A 22,067-nucleotide genomic window follows, 5' to 3' on the forward strand; every position below is an offset into this window, starting at 1 on the left:
CCAAATAGGTCAAAATATTTTTTGGGGAAATCACACACTAAACTGTTTTCACAATTGTGAAATTTGGAAGCTATGTAAAAGATTCATAGCAGTTGGAATGGAATATGAAATCTATGTAATACATTACAATTATACAATTACAATTATATATATATATACTATATATGTATAGTATTTTATATTTTTAGAGGTTGATAGCCCCATTTTCCCATTCATTTTGGTGATGTGAAAAGGAACAAGGAGATTCACAAAAAAAAACTCCTTTTGTGTGCCACAGAAGAAAGACAAACCTAAGATTTGGAAAAGCTTGAACTTGAGTAAATAATGGAAAACTTATGTATTTAATGTGCATATGTTGCACAATTTGCTCAAATAACTGAAATATATTTGAATTGTGATTTGATAGCAAGGAGAAAGTAAAAAGAGCATAAGTTGGAAGTGCAGGTATTGATTAAATGTATGTTGTATTGCATAAGTCAGAATTGCATTTATCATTTTGTGCACTGACATGGGCAAACATTTACTTTAAAAAAACAAAGTAATGGCTTGCAAGCTGGATAAAAATATCCTGTATTGAATTAAAAATTGTGTTGATTGATTTGTCTAATTTGGAGCAAAAGCCCTCTCATACTATCTTACTGTTAACTGGCTAACTAATTATTACAATGTTTACATGGACAGTACTGTAAAAATTCAGTATAGCTCTGTTCATTGTTTTTAAAAACTCTGAATCAACTGGTATTTTGTTATCTTTTTATTGGCAGAAGTTTTTTTTCAGAATGACAGATGTTTCTGTGTATCTTAGAATTATAAATCTGCTATTATGTGAAAATTAAGCAAATAAACAATTAAGCCAACTGATCACATTAATAAATAAATTACTGGTATGCTTCATAAATAAAATTATTCATTAATAAAATCTCTGCCCTCCGGTGAGATTTAAGTGCCCTGATCAAGGTTGCAATACCCTGGTGATTTTTTAAAAGATTTTTCATAGTCACTGTTAATGTTTGAAATTATTTAAAGAATTTAACTATAAAATGTTGTTGGCTGTTATCTTAAATAGGTCTTGAATAATCTATTTTATGGTTTAAGCTTTGACTGTTCTTCTTTTTTATTTTTTATTTTTTTAGAGTGTTTAAGCACTGGTGTATTTTTGTTTTCATTAATCAGGCAAATATAGGTGGTATTAATTAATTCAAAACACATTGTTTAGTTACAAATAATTTTATTGAAACACCAGAATTCTAGTACCAGGAGTCCATGATACGTCTCATGCTCATGAATCTCATGCCACCCATATTGCTGAAGCTCCTGTACTCTCCAGGCCTGAAGTACCACATCCTGCCTCTGTAGTGGGGCTGCTCATACATGAGCCAGTGGCCGTCCATCACATGGCAGGACTGGCAGTGAGGCATGCGGTAACGGTCCATGCAGTTGTCGCAGTCATCCATCATCTCATGCATCTGACCCATGAAGTTTTCCTTCTCATAGATCCTCATTCTGTAGGATCCCTTGTACTGTAATGGAAGAAAAGTCATTTTTATTTATCAGCCAAAAAAAGTTAAAGATATATCTATTTATATGTTATCTTATAAATTGAAATTGAGCTCACCATGGGGATCATGCGGCAGGACCTGATGCAGTTGTTCATTCCAAACATAGACATGTAATCAGCGTATTCTCCCCTCCTAAAGAAATACTGATTTCCCATGTAGTTAGGATGATCGTACATCATCCAGCATCCACTCTCCACTCTGCAAGAGTGACAGCGGCTCATGTAGGAGGAGAAGTCACCACAGTCGCCCATACACTCATAAGAGCGACCCTGGAAGTTCCTGTCCTCGTAGAAGATGACCTGAAAAGTCAAAGTTATTATTTTAATGTTTTATAGTCATATCTATGAAATTAAAGTCAAGTGAATTAAATTTAATGTAAAATTTGTTGTTGGAAATAAGTTACCTTTCCCGTCATGATTGTGCTGCTTGATTCTCAGTAGTTCCACAAAGGAGAAGCTGAAGCTGATTCTGCTTGTTGGCTGACTGCTGTCACCTGTGCTTTTATACTAGACCAAGACTAAAGACTACAGGGCCTCTATTGTTAGTCAATTCCTGACTGTGCAAGTTGGCATGGAGACCATCATAGGACCAACATACATGCTTTTGTAATTATCCTTTCAATTGTTCTTCAGAATACCTTTAACCCTACCTTTGTGGGTATAATGTACTAAAATATTTGTACAAATGCTGTAGATTCAAATGTAAATGTCAAATGTGCTAACCTTTTAATGTCTTTTTTGTGGTAAGAATTTTATCTGATTAGCACATACTGTACAGTATGTGTGTACTGTATGTGGCTTTTTCCACCACCACTTCATTTTTTGCACACTTTTCTCTGGTGAAATAAAACCTTTAAGGCACAAATTACATAATTGTTGTCTGTATTCACTCTGCAGTCCTCGTGTACTCTAAGTTGAGCACAGAACAGACATGGAGTGATAAAAATCTCTTGAAACACATCTTGTCCAATCTGGACTGAAAGTGTCAATGAAAATGATGTAACATGTAGCCAAGTATGGTAACCCATACTCGGAATTTATGCTCATCAGAGTGCACACACACTGTAGTGAGCAAACACACACACACATACCATGAACACATGGTCACCGTGATTTTGCCAAGAAAGACATGTTCCTGGATCGACATAACTGTGCAAAAATATAGACTTAACCAATCCCTTCCCCTAAACTTAACACTACCCATAATTAATTCCTAAAATCAGTGTGAAATGATAGATGATTATCAAGGGTGTAGAAGCACCTAACCCTGATTGTAAGTCTAAAACATATATTTCCTGAAAAGTTATCCCTCAATTCTAATTGGTTAATAGGAATGTTGTTCCAGGATCAACAAGGATGTTAATCAGGAACATGCTTCGTGAAATCATGCTCACCGTGAACACACACCCAGAGCAGAGGCTGAGGCAGAGGTAGCCATATTGCTGCAGCCCCCAGGGTGCCTTGGTCAAGGATCTCACCTCAGTCGTGGTAATGAGGGTGGGATAGAGAGCTGTACATTCACTCCCCCGACCTTCAATCCCTGCACGACCTAAGACTAAAATCCACAACTTTCAGGTTAGAAGTCCAATTCTCTATCCATTAAGCCATGACTGCCACAAAATGACTGTTGTATAAAATAAGAATAGGCCTACTATTTTTGATGGATGGTGTAGAAATTGATTTGTAAATAAATATTTTATTTTATTTAAAAATAATTGTATTCAATCCGCGTCATTCGGTTACTATGTTATCATTACCTATTTTGCATTATTATATACAGTATTTATATACACTGATCAGCCACAACATTAAAGCCACTGACAGCTGAAATGAAAAATATTACAGTATATCTTAAGAATGGCACCTGTCAAAGGTTTGGGATATATTAGGCAGCAAGAGAGCAGTCAGTTCTTGAATCTTATGTGTCTGAAAGCAGGAAAAAGCAAAAAGTGACTTTGACAAGGCCAAATAGTGATTGTTAGACAACAGGATCAAAGCATCTCCAAAACAGCAAGCCATGTGGTTTGTTCCCATTATGCAATAATTAGAAAATGACAGTTGACAATTGTTCAATGTGTTGTCCTGGCCTCCAAATTCCCCAGCTCTCAGTCTGATTCAACATCTAAAGGATGTGCTGTACAAACAAATTCGATCCATGGAGGCCCCACCTCCCAACTTGCAGGACCTAAATGGTCTGCTGCTAATGACTTGCCGCCAGATAACATTCATGGTGCATGTTCAGAGGTCATATGGAGTCCATACCTCTACACATCAGACCTGTTTTTGCAGCACAAGGTGGACCTGTACAGTATTGGGCAGGTGATTTTAATGTTGTGTCTGGTCAGTGTGTTTTGATCATAGGTTTGTATATTAGTAATGAAGAATCTATCCATATAGACCTGTAGTTTCCAACTCTCTTTCTGTGCTTATACCCAAATGTATCGGAAGATATAGCCAAATTTTCCATGTTATCGAAGGTGCAGTCTAATAAAATCTAAAGTCAAAGGCTACTGAAGCTTTTTTAATATGTCAACATCCCCATTTATTGCACAATTTTAATAACCTTGAGTACTATACCTTTTCTTGTTTATATAAAATAACTGATTTACATTCTAAAGTGTTGTGTACAGCATCCAAAAATGGAACACTGTAGCACTGTAGATCAAGCTACATGTCACAGACTTGACACAAAGGCAGAATACTGGCTACACAGGTGTATTGCACTGCACTAATGCCAAAATGCGCCAACCATTAGTAGATGCCAGGGGCACTTCGTTGATGTAAGGTACACATCATCATTTGTATACCTTTATGTCATCTGGTGTTTTGTCTTTTTCAATACACCCTCTGCAGAGGCAGGCCTACCCCAGTGACCTGGGAGTATGTCCCCATTATCTTGGGGCTGAACTGTGATTTTTACACCTGATCAAGAGCCACTGGCTGTTTTGCAGTAGCTGCTATTTCTTTGATGGTCTGGTGCAGGGCTTGGCTGTGGATTCCCAGGTCTTTCAGCAGCCTGATGGTCGATTTTGCCACAAAGCCCCTACAGATGGATCAATGCTTTCCATCACTTTTGGTGAACATTCCCTGCCATCTCCACATACCTCAATAGTATCCTCCCATGGTCCTATCAATTAAATAAAATACGCAGGGTGCTGGACCATGATACCAGGTCTAGCTCTAGGCTGGTACTGACAGGGCAGGACTATGAGTTGTTGACCCACATCAGACAACATTTTCCAGTCGCGGATTCCTTTGAGATGTACAGCCCTTGTCAAGCTTTCCATATACCTTCTGCCCTTCCCAGGTGAATAGCACTGCCTTTGTGGTGCTTGGTGTTCTGAATAGCAGGGCGTTGACCTCAGTTGCTGCAGCCAGGCATTTTGGCACTTGGTTGTGTCTCAGTGTGTACCTCCCTGGAGACAGGCTTACCTTGCAACCAGAAAGGATGTGTCTGATGGAAGCAGAAGATAATAATAACAATAGCTTTTATTTATGATAAACATTGGGGACATGATTGGTCTTCCCCTAACAAATGCTGGATTTCATAGGTTGTTCTGAGCAGGAAACTGATTCTACTTGAATCCATCTCCTACAATTCCCTCCAGCTGTTTCTCTTTGCTCTTCAGTTTGTCCATTGTTATTACTGGGTTTGAGTGACAGTTTAAGCATGCCTTGCTGCCTCCTTCTAATGTCAGACTTCCAACGTTTGCTTTTCCACTGCAGTTTAGTATCGCTTTAGAGTGGGCAGGATTATTCATTACAGCTCAGCAGAGTTAACACGTCACGTTTTGTAATGGTACAGTTCAATAGGAACTTCAACTTGGAACTAAAAAAAGTACCAGGTACCATACCCAGTGGAAAAACCCCCAAAAGTGAACTGTACCGAGCCGTACCATGCAGTGGAAAAACAACATTAGGCATCTTGGAACACCTAACCATTTCCTCACATAGGAGCTTATCATTCTCCCCATCATCTCCACTTTTGTGAGGGGAATGTCAACTGTGGTTAGAGGCCAAATCAGTCTGGGCAACAGATCACGCTAGTATGTCCCAGATATCCAGATAAACCTGAAATTCCTTCAGATGACACACAGCTTATAACTGTGTTCCCCTAATGTTTGTCAGTGTAGTTCTGTTCACACAGCATACTGTAGCTTAGTTTGTTTCCTTATAATTCAGCTAAAAGGTCATACTGTGACATTTTTTGGAATGCAGTGACGTGAGACTTCTTTGCAGGAGCTTGTGCATTCATTCTCCGGCATTCACATGTATATGAAGTCAGTGGAACTAATGCGCTTTTCCACTGCATGGTACGACTCAGCTCAGCATGGCTTAGTATGGTATGGCTCGACTTGGTTAGCGTTTCCACTGCAGTTTAGTATCACTTTAGAGTGGGTAGGATTATTCGCATGTCATTATACTGTAGTTGTGCTACCTCTACTGCCACGACTCCTAAAAAAAATTTTTCACTCCAAATTACCCCATCAAGCTCTAGCTGGATCCGCTCCTCTGCTATCAATGGGATGAATGTCTATATTTCCTCAAAAGACAAATTTTTTTTGGTTGTTAAAAAAACGTGCACTTGTTCAAAACAGTACTTCCTTCGCTGGCTGTGCTGATTTAAATCTATTGGTTCTTTTGTGTTTGTGTTGCAAGTTCAGTGAGGCAGGTAGTGGCGATACTCTCCAGCCAATCTGTGATCAGCAGAGTTTACACGTCACGTTTTGGTAATGGTACGGTTCACTTGGAACCTCAACAGAGGTGGTACTAAAAATGTACTAGGTACTGTACCCAGTGGGAAAAAAAACAAAAGTGAACCATACTGAACCGTACCATGCAGTGGAAAAATGCCATATACGTCAGGGTGTTTTGTAGTGAGTCAAAGTGTAGTGTGACCGTGTTATGCTTGGTAAAATTCAGCAACGAAAGTGAGAGGATCCAAATGCAGATGAGCTTTGTTAAAGGAATAGTTCACCCAAATAGCAAAATTATGTCATTAATAACTTACCCTCATGTCTTCCAAACCCCTAAGACCTCAGTTCATCTTCGGAACACAGTTTAAGATATTTTAGATTTAGTCTGAGAGCTTTCTGACCCTCCATTGAAAATGTATGTACGGTATAGTGTCCATGTCCAGAAAGGTAATAAAAACATCTTCAAAGTAGTCCATGTGACATCAGTGGGTCAGTTAGAATTTGCTGAAGCATCGGAAATACATTTTGGTCCAAAAATAACAAAAATTACGACTTTATTAAGCATTGTCTTCTCTTCCGGGTCTGTTGTGAGCGCGACTGCTGTGAACTCACAACAGACATGGAAGAGAAGACAATCCTGAATAAAGTCGTAATTTTTGTTATTTTTGGACCAAAATGTATTTTCGATGCTTCAACAAATTCTAACTTACCTTACTATGAACATGAGTTTATTTTTTGCTTGTCTGGATTTTTTTATTTTGTAGCCAAGTTTGGACACCCAAAATAAACTGGTAGTAGCAACGTTTTTGTCATATTTATAATACCTATCAATCCAGTGCCGTTTCTACGCATAGGCGAGCTAGGCAGTCGCCTATGGCGCCTCTAGTTGAAGGGCGCCAGTGAGCTCTTTACTGGCACTACATTGCCACATTTTAGCAGGCTTGTGATAAAGAGTGGCATGGTCACCCTGAAATATGACTGCCGCCCCCAGTGGATCCCCCAGGATCATTGGGCTAAAGTACTGTCAAACTGATGATGCCTGTATGCCATTGGATCAGAGCGCTGTCAATTGCTTCCTGATTGTTGTGTGCAAAATTTGTATTTGGAGCACTCATCAACGCCATTAGATCAATGGGCTCTGAACAAAATACAGATAAATACAAAAAGTAGCCACTGATAATATTTAAATGTAATCAAATGTAATAAAATTAATTTATGTCTGATTTATATGCAAATTATGTGCAATGTCTTAGCTACTAGGGATTGTTAGATAGGGCTATACAGGCATCTAGTGGAAACACAATGATATTATAAATAAATTAATAAATTACAAAAAGACAGACACCGCTGCCGAGCTCCGGACTTAGGTGCGGTTGCTGCTGTTCTGCTCGGCCAGCGACGCGCTCTCGGTGACGCCGTGGCCTGACCTCGCCTCTACCGGCGTCACTTCCAATTTTTCCCGGCATCCGCTTATGCCAACAATTCCTTCAATCGGGAAGTTGACCGTATTTAAGCCTGAGGCAAACACAAATTAATTCCCACGCTCAGTCCTTGCAAAGGTAAACAAGCAGATCCGTACGATCTAACTCATTCGTATCCCAGCAGAAGCCAACCTCACTCCTACTCTAAATCCATAACAGCAGGGCGGCCAATATATCAAGCAAAGACCGCAAGGCCCCGAACTCGCCTCGCTCCATTGCCCCATGGCGCACAAGTCCCGGCTGTGCCTAAGCACTGGGTCCCAGTGGCAGGCTTCCAACAAGGCTGGGCCGTGCTGCAGATCTCACTGCAGAAAAGCCCCACTGGCTTCCCGCTTTGACTCAACCTTTTTACAGCTGCTCTTCCGGCCACAGCGTCGTATGCGCTAGTGGCACAAGCCGTGTTGCAAATAATTTTTAGGTAAAATTGCTCAAATGTAAACAAAATTTTCGCTAGCATTTTTTCCTGTATTTTAAATTACACGTCACTCGGATAACAGATGGAAGATTGATTTGCAAGAAATGGAACAAACCATGTACATAAATGATTAACAATTATAGGAGCATAATATTTTTACAGTCAATTGAACAATCAAACAACCAACAAGTGCAATTAATGACCAAGTGGAACAAGCAACCTAATTCACATGTGACGTGACGTGAGTATTTCTAGAAACCTCTCTCCAAGTCTCTAGCCAACTTGCAGCTCTGGCTAACTTATCAGTACTTGCTTTCTTGTGTGGTTAAGAGGAAAATGCATGTCTTTTTAACTTATTATAGTTGCTAGGGTAGTCTTTAAAAAAAACGCTAAATCTAAACAACAATGGCCAAATTGGCTACAATGCAGGCTTCAGTTTTCCACCCCAAGCCACAGAGGTCGCTGTTAAGCAGGAGGAAGCTACCTTCCCTGACAATCGCCGCCCCTGCTCATCTCTCTCACAGCTCTCTACTTCATTTAAAATCACAAAGACTTACCCATCTGGTGATGCAAGTATTGAGCTCCCACTGGATGCTGGCGAGAGCCTCCTGGCTAGACAACCTTACCTTTTCTATTTTACTGCCAGCAAGGCTACCCGTTCGAGGCCACGTGCTCCTATCGTACGTCGGTGAGCACCTCCCAGCTAAACAACCTTAACTTCCTGTCATGATACAAACTTCATATTCATCGGGAAGAAGGAAGCGGGAACCGGCGGACAATCAAATGAAACTTTAATAATCAAAATAAACACAAAACAGCTCAACAGCCCCTCGCGGACGACTGTTGCGGACAAATAAAAATCAAAACACAAAATAAAGTCCAGGCCTGGTCCTCTCTCGTCCGTCACTGTCATCGCTCCGGTTTTATATCCCTCCATCTCCTCCGTGGGACTCGAGACCGACGAGTGTCGCAGGTGTCACTCATCTCCAATCACTCCACCGGCCTCGCTCTTGTTCCCACGTCCCTCGGCCCCGCCCCAGTCATCACACTTCCCCTTTTTACAGTCGGCGAGACTTACCCATCTGGTGCCACGAATATTGAGCTCCCACTGGATGCCAGTAAGAGCCTCCCGGCTAGATAACCTTACCTTTTCTATTTTACAGCCAGCAAGGCTTACCCGTTCGAGGCCACGTGCTCCCTTCGTACGTCGGCGAGAGCCTCCCAGTTAAATGACCTTAATTTCCCCTTTTACGGTCAACGAGACGTACCCATATGATGCCGCAAGTATTGAGCTCCCACCTAACACCAGCGAGAGCTTCACAACTTAACAACCTTAACTTTCCCCTCTCATGGTCGGAGAGACTTACCCATCTGGTGTTGCGAGTATTAAACTCCCACCAGGTACCGGCGAGAGCCTCCTGGCTAGACAACCTTACCTTTTCTATTCTATGGTCAGTGAGGCTTACCTATTCGATGCAAGGAGCTTGAGCTCCCATCGGATGCCAATGAGAGCCTCCCGGCTAAACAACCTTAACTTTTCTATTCTGTGGCCAGCAAGGCTTACCCGTTCATTGCCAGGAGCTTGAATACCTTTCTGACATCGGCGAGAGCCGCTCGGCTACTCAACATTGCTTTTTCCGTCTTATGCCCGGAGAGATTTACTGAAAGCCTCCTTTCCCAGTCTACAGTCATCGAGGCTCAGCCTTCCGATGCCGCTAGTATCAAGCCCCCATCGGACGTCGGCGAGAGCCTCACAGCCACACAAACGTACCTTTTCCATTCTACGGCATGTGAGGCTTACCCAGCCAATACAGTGAGCAGGGAGTCCCTGTTGGATGCTGGCGAGAGCCTCCTGGCCAGACAAGCTTTACCTTTCTATTCTACGGTTGGCAAGACTTACCCGTCCGATGCGTGTGTTTCCTTCGGACCTCGACTAGAGTCTCCCGGCCACGCAACTTACCTTTCCATTTGACAGTAGACAAGGCTTAACCGTCTGACGCCATAACTCTCGACCTCCCACCAAACGTTGCCTCAAACCCTCTCAACTACCCTCACATCTTTTAACCCTGCCTGGTGAGGCTTACCCACCTGATGCGTGTGCTCCTTTCAAACATCGGTGAGAGTTCTCCCAGTTGGGTTTTCCTTTTCTCTCTCCCCGTCCAGCGAGGCTTACCAGTCTGATGCATGTGCTCCCTTCAGAAGTCTGGTGGGAGTTCTCCCAGTCGTGTTTTTATACTTTGCCGCCCACAAGCGAGTCTCATCCATCTGATGCCATGAGTAGCAATCTACCATTGGATGTCGCAAGAGTCCTCCTTGTCAGTCAGCCCAAAGCTTTTTATCTGCCAAACAGAGAGGACCCAGACATTTATTGTCCTGAATCTTAATCTCCAGTCGGAGGCTTCATGTGTCCTCTCGGTCAGCCATTTGTCCTTCGCCTACTGAATAGCAGGGGCTTATCAGCCAGTAAGGCCCATATGCCGACACCGTGAACTATTCCAGTTGAGGCAACTCAGGCCCTCCCGGTCGGTCCTCCTCATCGGCCGGTAGGGCTCACCTCTCCAATGCTGTGAGCTCCCGCTGAGCATCGGCTCGAGCCCTACCGGTCGGGCGCCCCTAATCACATAGTCCAGTACCTGCAGCCGGTAGGGCCTAACCTTCCAACGCTTAAGTCACTCCCACCCGAGTACGTAGGCTCTTCCGGCCTGCCAACCAGATGACTTCTCAGAAAAATAAAATCAGCCCCCACCAGTACTCAGTGCTATTTTGGGGGGGCATTCTTAATCTGGCGGCTGTCCTTTGTTCAATTGCTTTTTGTGGGGTACTCTAGGTTCGGGCCATTCCTGAGTTCAGAGCCCTTCCCTGGACAGCACGCCAAATACGCATACCATATCTCAGCTAATCATATGTAAGCATGAACTTGTGAAATGCTGTCACTGTGTAAAGAAGCATGCATCTAGGGGTGCCCTTATACTAATAATCATTAATAATAGTTATTATTTGTCTTAGGTATTTATAGTTATTGGTTATAGACTGAATAGCTGCAGCATAAAAACCACATGCCTAATATCGTGTAGACACTCCCTTGTGCTGCCAAAACATCTCTGATGCATTGAAGCATGTACTCCGTATGACCACTGAACATGTCCTTTGGTATCTGGAACCAAGACATGAGCAACAAATCCTTTATGTCCTGCAAGTTGGGAGGTGGGACCTCCATGGATCAGATTTGTTGGCCCTGTATATTCTATACTGTAGATGCTCAAATGGATTGAAAGCTGGGGAATTTAGAGGGCAAGGCAACACCTTGAACACTTTTTCATGTTCCTCAAATTGTTCCTGAACATTTTTTGCAGTGTGGCAGGGTCCATTATCCTGTTGAAAGAGGCCACTGCCATCAGGGAACACTATTGGCATGAAGTGGTGTACATTGTCTGCAACAATGTCCTGTAACATCCACATGAATGCCAGGACCCAAGGTTTATAGGCAGCTATAGTACGCAATCCCATGTAGAATTGTTATCTAGAAGTGTAAACTGTATACTAATAAAGTGTGTTGTAATATATTTGTTACAGGGGAAGTTAGATTGTCTTTCATTTATCTCTTTGACAACCTCATGCAGCAAAGAGTATTTACAAGTAGGGCTGAAACGATTCCTCGAGTAACTTGAGTAACTCGATTACAAAAAATGATCGAAGCAAATTCCTCTGCCTCAAAGCCTCTTTTAATTTATTTAAAATCTCACGTCAGGTTCTTTCGCAATGATTGTTTTAATGTGACAACTCGTTTACGTCACCCACAAAGTGGAAGGAGACACAAGTGCTGAGTCCGAAATCGCATATTGCAAGGAGTCAGCAGTGTTTTGATTTGAGGGCGGGGGCAAACGTAAAGAGAACGTCGTGGCGTGTGTCCATAGCAAGATAGAGCTGGCATACCACAACTAGGGCCCTATGATTTCCGCGATGCAGAAAACGCGGAAGGAATCGCGGAATCCAGTCATAAAAACGGAATTTACAGTTTAACACAGAATGGCACGGAATTTGCCAAATTTTGAATGAATTAATAAAACATAGGTCATTGCACTTACATCAAATCATGATATGGACTAATATCTGTAAAAAATTAAGCCCGGAACAGTCTATTTAAATATGAATCCTGCATGTTCTGCGTGTCTGTGTTAATGAATGGAGCAGAAGCGCATCTTCCTTTATCACAAACACTGAAGCGCGCGTGACGCTCCGGTGATTTCAGCGTCTGCTGTCTCACTAAATAAGGACGTTAACACATGAACAACATCTCCAGAACTGCTCTGACAGTCACTTCATGAGCATTTGAATTAATGTTTTATGTGTTTAATGTGCATCTCAGAAAATGCTTTATTTAAAACCCCAACCGAATGGCACTTAAATGCACTTAATTCATCTTTTAACTTTATTGTCATTTTTCACAGTACAAGTACGGACAGAGAAACAATGGGTAATAATTAAATGTTTATTTTTTTATGTATGCATTGCATTCTATGCATTTAAGAAATAAAAATATTTTTTTCTAAAAAAGGAAACTCAGTTGTTCATTTTAAGAGACCCAGGAGTCTTATTTTCTCTTGCATAATTAATATTGCACTTTAATTAAGCAAAAACAAATTTTATCCGATTACTCGATTAATCGATGGAATTTTTGGTAGAATACTCGATTACTAAAATATTTGATAGCTACAGCCCTATGTACAAGTGTACACTCACCTAAAGGATTATTAGTAACACCTGTTCAGTTTCTCATTAATGCAATTATCTAATCAACCAATCACATGTCAGTTGCTTCAATGCATCTAGGGGTGTGGTCCTGGCCAAGACAATCTCCTGAACTCCCAACTGAATGTCAGAATGGGACAGAAAGGTGATTTAAGCAATTTTGAACGTGGCATGGTTGTTGGTGCCAGACGTGCTGGTCTGAGTATTTCACAATCTGCTCAATTACTGAGATTTTCATGCACAACCATTTCTAGGGTTTACAAAGAATGGTGTGAAAAGGGAAAAAACATCCAGTATGTGGCAGTCCTGTGGGCAAAACTGCCTTGTTGATGCTAGAGGTCAGAGGAGAATGGGCCGACTGATTCAAGCTGATAGAAGAGCAACTTTAACTGAAATAACCACTCGTTACAACCGAGGTATGCAGCAAAGCATTTGTGAAGCCACAACATGCACAACCTTGAGGCGGATGGGCTACAACAGCAGAAGACCCCACCGGGTACCACTCATCTCCACTACAAATAGGAAAAAGAGGCTACAATTTGCACAAGCTAACCAAAATTGGACAGATAAAGACTGGAAAAATGTTGCCTGGTCTGATGAGTCTCGATTTCTGTTGAGACATTCAGATGGTAGAGTCAAAATTTGGCGTAAACAGAATGAGAACATGGATCCATCATGCCTTGTTACCACTGTGTAGGCTGGTGGTGGTGGTGCTGTAATGGTGTGGGGGATGTTTTCTTGGCACACTTTAGGCCCCTTAGTGCCAATTGGGCATCGTTTAAATGCCATGGCCTACCTGAGCATTGTTTCTGACCATGTTCATCCCTTTATGACCCCCATGTACCCATCCTCTGATGGCTACTTCCAGCAGGATAATGCACCATATCACAAAGCTCGAATCATTTCAAATTGGTTTCTTGAACATGACAATGAGTTCACTGAACTAAAATGGCCCCCACAGTCACCAGATCTCAACCCAATAGAGCATCTTTGGGATGTGGTGGAACGGGAGCTTCGTGCCCTGGATGTGCATCCCACAAATCTCCATCAACTGCAAGACACTATCCTATCAATATGGGCCAACATTTCTAAAGAATGCTTTTAGCACCTTGTTGAATCAATGCCACATAGAATTAAGGCAGTTCTGAAGGCGAAAGGGGGTCAAACACAGTATTAAGCCCTATTCGGACGGGACTAGTTTTCTAACCTACGTTTGAGTTTCGATTCTTACCACCTGACGTATGCGATTTTCATGTACCAATTCAGACGGGACTAACATCTCCGTGTTTAGAGGTGGGAGGGTCTGTTTTGTGCATCTGGGCGTCAAAGAGATCACACGCTCTGTATGCGTGCATTGCATATAGTCATTTGGAATGATTTCCATTAGTATTATTACACAATAAATACTAAATACTAAATGGCTAGTATAGCAAAACCATGTTACAGTAATGTGTGATTTCTTTAGTTTAACTTGTTTTCCTTTGTTTTTATAAAGGTACATCTGTAATTGAAACATTATGTTACTGAGTGCATAAATGGACGTGAATAATCTTACCTGATGCTGATATTACAATAGCCAGTATTAACAGTTTACGTTATCTGGCTCTTGATTTTATTATTTTTATTATTATTATTTTATTATTATTTCAATACCAGTAAGCAAATATATCAAACAGGCACGCGGTAAGAGCATCTACGGTAATTCATGTTGGCCAAAACACACGAAGAAACGCGTTGTGAAATAAAATATCGCCGGCAAACACAGACATTCGCATTCGGATGGGATTAGTTTTCTCAGAGGATCACTGAGTTTGCTAAAAAGCAGTAGGTAATTTGCTCTGGAATTATCACACAGGTTGTGTGAGAAAAACACAGACATGGCAGATTCGGACGGGAATAAAATCACCAAGTACGTCTGTGAAACACAGATTTCTCTAATGACCCCCTGTAAATCTAGTCCCGTCCGAATAGGGCTTTATTATGGTGTTCCTAATAATCCTTTAGGTGAGTGTATGTCATGATGTATTGTCACAGCTTCAAGTTGGGGACCTTATGGCGAAGTCATGGCCTAGTGGTCAGAGAGTTTGGCTCCTAACCCTAGGGTTATGGTTTCGAGTCTTGGGCCGGCAATACCATGACTTAGATGCCCTTGAGCAAGGCACCAAACCCCCAACTGCTACCTGGGCGCCGCAGCATAAATGGCTGCCCACTGCTCCGGGTGTGTGTTCACTGCTGTGTGTGTGCACTTTGGATGGGTTAAATGCAGAGCACAAATTCTGAGTATTGTTCACCATACTTGGCTGTACGTCACTTTATGTTTGGAATTGGCAAGGGGTAGGGGGGTTTGGTTTATTTATTTAATTACAATATGAATATTTAATTTGTTGAGAACAATATGAGAATGGTCAATGCATGCCAAAATCATCAACCCCTTGAGGGCTAGATTCAAAATCACACAGAAAATCCAAGTAAAAAATATACTGTAAATTACAGGCTGAAGTCCTCCCAGACCTTGATCAAGGCATAAATTAGCTCCCAGACATTCTGTGGTGCTTTTTAAGCGACTTCAGATGCTCCGATACATAACATCCCAGAGGTTCTCAATTGGACTTAGGTCTGGAAAAAGCTTAACATTCTCCGTGAAATCTCCAGACACTTTCACATCTGTCCCATGTTCGGTGCTCTTATCCGTGAGGTGAACAGAGCACCAGTGTTGGACCTGCCAATTCTGGGGTTATCTGGCAAATTCCAATCCAGCTGCATGGTGCTGGATTGTACGCACAGGTGTCACTAGAGGAACGTTGGGTCCTCATGCCATCCTCATGGATTCGTTTTGGTCAGAAAAGTGCATTCAAGAAACCTGCTGGTTCTGCTAGCCTGCTGAATACTGGTTCTGATTAGTTGCCCTTCTACAGTGCTGTCTAGCTGTACCATTCTGGGTAGTTCTGGGCACTACATCTAATGATCGTGACATAGCCCCCCCTCCCCCAAAGGAGCGGCTTCTAGACACCAGTGACTCGACTCTGTCCTTGAAGATCACCAGTGACTCGACTCTGTCCTTGAAGATCACCAGTGACTCGACTCTGTCCTTGAAGATCACCAGTGACTCGACTCTGTCCTTGAAGATCACCAGTGACTCGACTCTGTCCTTGAAGATCACCAGTGACTCGACTCTGTCCTTGAAGATCACCAGTGACTCGACTCTGTCCTTGAAGACCACCAGTGACTCGACTCTGTCCTTGAAGACCACCAGTGACTTGACTCAGTCCTTGATGATCACCAGTGACTTGACTCTGTCCTTGACGATCACCAGTGACTTGACTCTGTCCTTGACGATCACCAGTGACTTGACTTGACTCTGAAAGGTCGACGGTAACTGGAACCTGACTCGACTCTGAAGGGTCAACTGGAACCTGACTCGACTCTGGAGGGTCAACTGGAACCTGACTCGACTCTGGAAAGTCAATGGGCACCTCCTCGGCCTCGGGAATAGCATCAGGCACCGCCTCGGTCTCCGGAACAGCATTGGGCACGTCCTCCTGGACGGCAGCGGCCCGCTCGGGGACGTCCTCCTGGACCGCAGCGGCCCGCTCGGGAACGTCCTCTTGGACGGCAGCGGCCCGCTCGGGAACGTCCTCCTGGACGGCAGCGGCCCGCTCGGGAACGTCCTCCGGGCTTTGAGGAATGGTAGACGCCTGTCTCCTCCTCCTCCGCCCTCTATGATGGCAAGCCAGTGGCACCTTGACGGAAGACTCAGGCGTTGAGTCAGCCATCTTGTCTGGCAACACAGGTGTAGATTCGGCCATCCTGTGCAATGGTGCTGGGCTGGCGGCCATCTTGTGCAGCGGCGCTGGGCTGGCGGCCATCTTGTGCAGTGGTTTTGGGGCTTTAAAGTCCTCTGCCTCTCCCACAGTGAAAGGAGAACCACATAACAAGAGTGCAAAGTCCATTATGTCCCTTAAGCTGCAATTAAACTCCCCTCTAGGTAACCATGATTTTACTGGTTCATTGAGTCCAAAACGGAATAGATCCTTAAACAAGACTTCATCGTCTAGAGGAACTCTATAAACCAATTCACAGAACTGTTGAACATAGTCCTCAATAGGTCGATCTCCTTGCTTTAGATCTAGCAGTAGGTCAACTGGATCTGTGGTTAGGCTGGATTGATGATATGCTGACATTGAAACCGATACCTCAGTGACAAGGGGATACCGGGCTGCTGGATCCTGGTAGGGCGAAGTCTTCTGTAACAAGGAGTCGGAGGCGTTCGGATCCATATGCAGCATTTATTCAACAGAATGGTAATACAGGCAGAGATCAGAAATGGCGTCAGGTGTGTCAGGGATAACCAGAATCATAACCAAAAACAAGCAGAGATCGGGACAGGCAGCGGAGAATCAGAGTCGGAATAAACAGTCCAAAGGTCAAAACACAGGAATAACAAACACTGGGAAAATGCTCGGAAATGTCAGACTGGCTAAACAAGACTTCGCCGTGAGTGAGAGTGAGTGTGCTGCTTTTATGTGTGTGTGTAAATGAGGTGCAGGTGTGGCAAGGAAATTGGCTGATGAATGAGGTGCAGGTGTGGCAGGGTGATTGTGATGCAGTGACTCATGGGTAATGTAGTTCGGGTGTGGTGCAACAGTTTGAGAGGTGCTAGTGTCCAAGTGACAACTGGTGGTGAATGGGTGGAATGGTCCTGACTGGAGTGCCCTCTACTGAAGCTCATGGGCACTCCATCTAATGATCGTGACACTGGGGGAGCTGAATAACTGTGCAATCTGATTGGGTTGTATTGTAGTCACAATACAAATCAGTCAGGAAAGATTAGGAGAGAGAGCCAGTCTCTTTTTGAGGGTTGTCTTTCTGTTTGGCCCATAGCAGGTAAAACTGATTCACAATTCTTTCTGCTTTCTGACTGGACAGATTGATATCTCTAAAGTTTAATTGAGTTAGTGATATACTATGATTATTAAGTTTTCCCTTTTGAGCATTGTATTTCACAATTATAACAATTTAAAATTGGTTTATAATGAATATTATTTCTAGATCTTTATTTCTAAAACTTTTATTTTCCAAACTAAGACCTAAGTCTGATCTTAAGACTACAATCAAACATACTATGTTTATTATTGAAAATAGTTTGTTTTCATTATAGCTGCTGTACTCCCCTGGCCTGATGTATATCATTCTGCCTTCGAAATTGGGCCGTTCATACAGAAGCCAGTGGCCATGTGTGACATTGCAGGACTGGCTATCGGACATGTAAAAGCGTTCCTGGATTGACTCACAGTCATCCATCAACTCATACTTTTGTCCAACAAAGTTCTCCTTTTCAAAGATTCTCATTCTAAATGTTCCTATGCTGCAAGAATTTTTTTTTTTTTTCATTATTTAGTAATTCAATCATATTTACTAAAAAAAAAAAACACATAGCAACAAAAAGGCATGCTTACAATGGATATGCTATTCTTTGTTCTTTTCTTGTTAATCTATTAGAAAGTGCAATGTCCTTGTATTCCTCCCTTAATAGCTGACACTGCAAAATCAATGTAGATCTTATTTCAGATGTGATTTGGTCTAAGCAGTAATCCTTTTCATTTCCCACGATTTTGCATTTGTTGCTAGTGTTTTACTGTGTTGCTTTTATACTTTTTTTATACTCAACTTGATTCATAAAAATCTATAGCCCATTGTTTGATACGGTGCCCCACACATGGCATGCAGGAAAAAATATTAGGCTAAATCAAGTGCACGATTTACAAATTCTTCCCCTCAATGTACTAAAACGTGCACACGATTATTATTGCATTCCCTCAATTTACTATTTCGTTCACTCGATTTATAAATTGTGTGCACAATTTACTAATTCGTTCCCTTGATTTGCTAAATCGTGCGCACGGTTTAGCAAATCAAGTGAACGCAATAGTAAATCGAGGGAACGCAATAGAAATTGTGTGCACGTTTTAGTACACTGAAGGAAAGAATTAGTAAATTGTTCGCACAATTTATTTATTTTTTCTTGCACGTCATGTGCGGGGGTCTGTAGTTTGAACTTCTTACTCAGCAATTATATTTATTTTCTAAACTAATCTCCAAGTAGATACCAAAACTGTTTGCTCCTATACCCTGTGCCAGTTGTGTATTTTCTTGGTTATAGTGCAGGTGGGGGAGGACAGATGATCCACAGATATGTCATTTACTGTACAGTTGAAACATAGAAGAGACATATATATATATATTTCAGTAATAAAAGATGTTTTGTAAGTTTCTCTCTCTCTCTCTCTCTCTCTCTCTCTCTCTCTCTTTCCCTAAAACTAATATTGTCAAGCATATCAGCCTCAAGGGGACACTGGTAACTGAAGATCTACTAGTGCCCAATTGGATTATTTTTGTTTATTCACTGTAATATTGGTGTTTTTTTAAATATTACATTTAAGACTGGGAGATTAAAACAAAACAGAAAGTCATATACAGAGACCATGGAGATCCATTAGTTCAAACCTACTTTAATCGTAATAATTTTGTTTGATATGTCATAGACTAAATTAAGAAAATTGCTTGATACATAACACAACAGGATCAAAAACTTTTATTTTCATTTGGGATAATCTTTTTAATAGCTGATATTATCTCCATCATAAATAGATCTACATAAATTGATTCAATTTAGTTAGCTTGCTCCTTTTTTAATGTGTGTATGACAGGTCGATTATTCAGATGTACATTTAACAGTACGATACACAATCTTTAAACTGAGGTACACAAGTATTGTTTAACATGCATGCAGACATGAAAATAATCAATACTTTTCTTGCCCATGTCTTTTTTATGTTATATTTTGGGAGGCTTTTTACCTTTATTGGACTGGACAGTAGGAAGAGAGAAACAGGACCGGGAAAGGACCTCAACAACTCAGGTCGGCTGAGGCACATGCTCCTCACAAGGCCATTGCTCTGACATCCACAAGCATTTTGGTAATGAAACACAATCAGTAGGACTGTAATACCACGGCATGAACATTCAGCTGTCTGCATGACATCTAACTAGAAATATTAAAATATAAATCTTTAAAATTATCTTAGTATGTTTAATGATAGATTGAGTCTACAGTATTCACAGCAGACAATGATCTGCTTCTTCATTTGGACATACATGTTATAAACTTAACTGATGCTATGAAACTGATATGTTTATTTTCCATTGGTTTGCATACTTTCGGTACAATGACACTAATGGTGTCAACTAACTCAAAGTGGTGAAAACAGGCCAAGACAACAAAATAAATGCATGAGAAATTTATTGTTTATGCTTATATTATCATTTATGTTTTTAGACCATGAATTTAACACAAGTCCATGATTCTTCTAACAGAGCTGAATCTGTTGTTGCTGTAGCCCATATCTCTGAAGCTCCTGTACTCTCCAGGTCTGAAGTATATCATCCTGCCTCTGTAGTGAGGCTGCTCATACATGAGCCAGTGGCCGTCCATCACATGGCAGGACTGGCAGTCGGACATGCGATAACGGTCCATGAAGGATTCACAGTCATCTGTCATCTCGTTCATCTGACCTCCGAAGTTCTCCCTCTCGTAGATCCTCATTCTGTAGGATCCCCTGTACTGTAAGATGAAATGTACTGATTCAGTCTGATTGAATACATTTCTGATTCAATACAGTGTATTTCAAATAGGCTGGATTATTTAACTATTATTATTACTAATTATTAAAATAAATATTATAATTTTATTTTATTTTTTTATTTTTTATTTTTTGTTACCTGAGGAACCATGCGACATGACCTGATGCCATCACTCATCCCCATGCGCATGCAATCAGCATACTCGCCCCTCCTCATAAAAAACTGGTTTCCCATGTAGTTAGGACGGTCATAGACCACAAAGCAGCCACTCTCCACTTTGCATGAGTGACAGCGGCTGAGGTAGGTAGACATATCAGAGCAGTCACTGCTGCACTCATAGGAGCGACCCTGGAAGTTCCTGTCCTCGTAGAAGATGATCTACCAAGAAAATCAAATGTGAATATTAAAATATAAGTTGTCTCTCAATAAACAGTTATCTATAACGGTTCAAGTAACTGGTGTTTTTGGCTTGAATAATGCACCAGGTATTTGTATTATAGCTTGTTTATAAAATAATTACCTATAACATATTTACTGTTTCCACATAAAAAAATAAAAAAAATAAAGTATCTTTGCATTTAATACATTTATAGAAGATTTTGCTGTTTTTGGCAGCTCTTCTCCACTGGATTAAGGCCACCCAATACATACCTTGCCCATGTTTGCTAGTCTTCGTGGGATTCTGTCCAGTTGCTGTCTGTCTGACTGCTGCCTTTTATACTTTATAGGCTGATAATGGTTTTGTCATTCAAATACCATGAAACCTGATGATTAAGCAGGTCTGTGATTTCTGTTAATTTAAATTGTGCAATCACAGCCTACATGAAACAAACAGATTGAAAGATAAACAGAAAGAGAGAGAGAGAGAGAGAGAGAGAGAGAGAGAGAGAGAGAGAGAGAGAGAGAGAGAGAGAGGGACAGCAAAAGCAAGACAAATCATGTTGGCCGAGAGTTACCAAATCTGAGGAATTCCTTAAAGTAGCAAACATTTACCAAGCACTTAAAAAGTAACAGTTGGAGTTTCATAAAGAGTCTGATTTGCTGTCTATTTTTATTTGAGTAAATTTAAATAAAGGTCATGCTCATGTCAAATGAACAAAATTATAAATTTTTTAATTTTTGCATAAAAAAAAATTACTGTTGGTACACTATGCCGTAAATAATTTTAGATTTCCCTCCACATAATTGTAGCCATTTATTCTACAATTCTACCAAGAGAGGTCACCAAAATTATTAATAATGTGAAGCAATTGTATCAGCTTTGAAAAAATGCACCCCATATTAATTTTGAAGTCCCTCTTTTCCTATTCTGCACTATATTGCAGTTAACATTATTTTACATTTCTAGTTTATTTAATGGTTGTTTAGACATGAGCGCAACGCAAATATGTTTTTATCAAACTCTGTCCCTGTTATGTATCAATAAAAAAATTATTGTAAATAATAATACTAAAATAATAATATAAATAATAATAACATATGGAGAAAAAAATGTCAGGGTTGTTTGAAGCTTTGAGACCTGTACC

General features: G+C 41.2%; 2 protein-coding genes across 2 annotated transcripts; both read right to left on the reverse strand.

Annotated features, from left to right (window-relative positions):
• Nucleotides 1–1,208: 1,208 nt before the first annotated feature.
• Nucleotides 1,209–2,045, reverse strand: LOC132152861 (gamma-crystallin M2-like). The gene is made up of 3 exons (XM_059561799.1): nucleotides 1,963–2,045; nucleotides 1,616–1,858; nucleotides 1,209–1,520 (listed from the first exon to the last, which is right to left on the reverse strand). Exons 1-3 carry the CDS (start codon nucleotides 1,972–1,974, stop codon nucleotides 1,248–1,250), a joined length of 528 nt encoding a protein of 175 aa, XP_059417782.1. The 5' UTR covers nucleotides 1,975–2,045; the 3' UTR covers nucleotides 1,209–1,247.
• Nucleotides 2,046–20,183: 18,138 nt separating this feature from the next.
• On the reverse strand, nucleotides 20,184–21,246 carry LOC132152865 (gamma-crystallin M3-like). Its single transcript, XM_059561802.1, has 3 exons — nucleotides 21,193–21,246; nucleotides 20,680–20,919; nucleotides 20,184–20,521 (listed from the first exon to the last, which is right to left on the reverse strand). Exons 1-3 carry the CDS (start codon nucleotides 21,199–21,201, stop codon nucleotides 20,246–20,248), a joined length of 525 nt encoding a protein of 174 aa, XP_059417785.1. The 5' UTR covers nucleotides 21,202–21,246; the 3' UTR covers nucleotides 20,184–20,245.
• Between the last annotated feature and the right edge of the window lie 821 nt (nucleotides 21,247–22,067).

The sequence above is a fragment of the Carassius carassius genome, chromosome 11 (assembly GCF_963082965.1).
Source record: "Carassius carassius chromosome 11, fCarCar2.1, whole genome shotgun sequence".
NCBI classification, from domain to species: domain Eukaryota; kingdom Metazoa; phylum Chordata; class Actinopteri; order Cypriniformes; family Cyprinidae; genus Carassius; species Carassius carassius.

What these genes read in the sequence shown, in the direction of transcription:
- LOC132152861 (XM_059561799.1), bottom strand. An exon ending in CCTGCCGCATGATCCCCATG is followed by an intron (nt 1,521 to 1,615) that starts GTGAGCTCAATT and finishes CTTCCATTACAG; the next exon opens with TACAAGGGATCCTACAGAAT.
- LOC132152865 (XM_059561802.1), bottom strand. An exon ending in CATGTCGCATGGTTCCTCAG is followed by an intron (nt 20,522 to 20,679) that starts GTAACAAAAAAT and finishes TTCATCTTACAG; the next exon opens with TACAGGGGATCCTACAGAAT.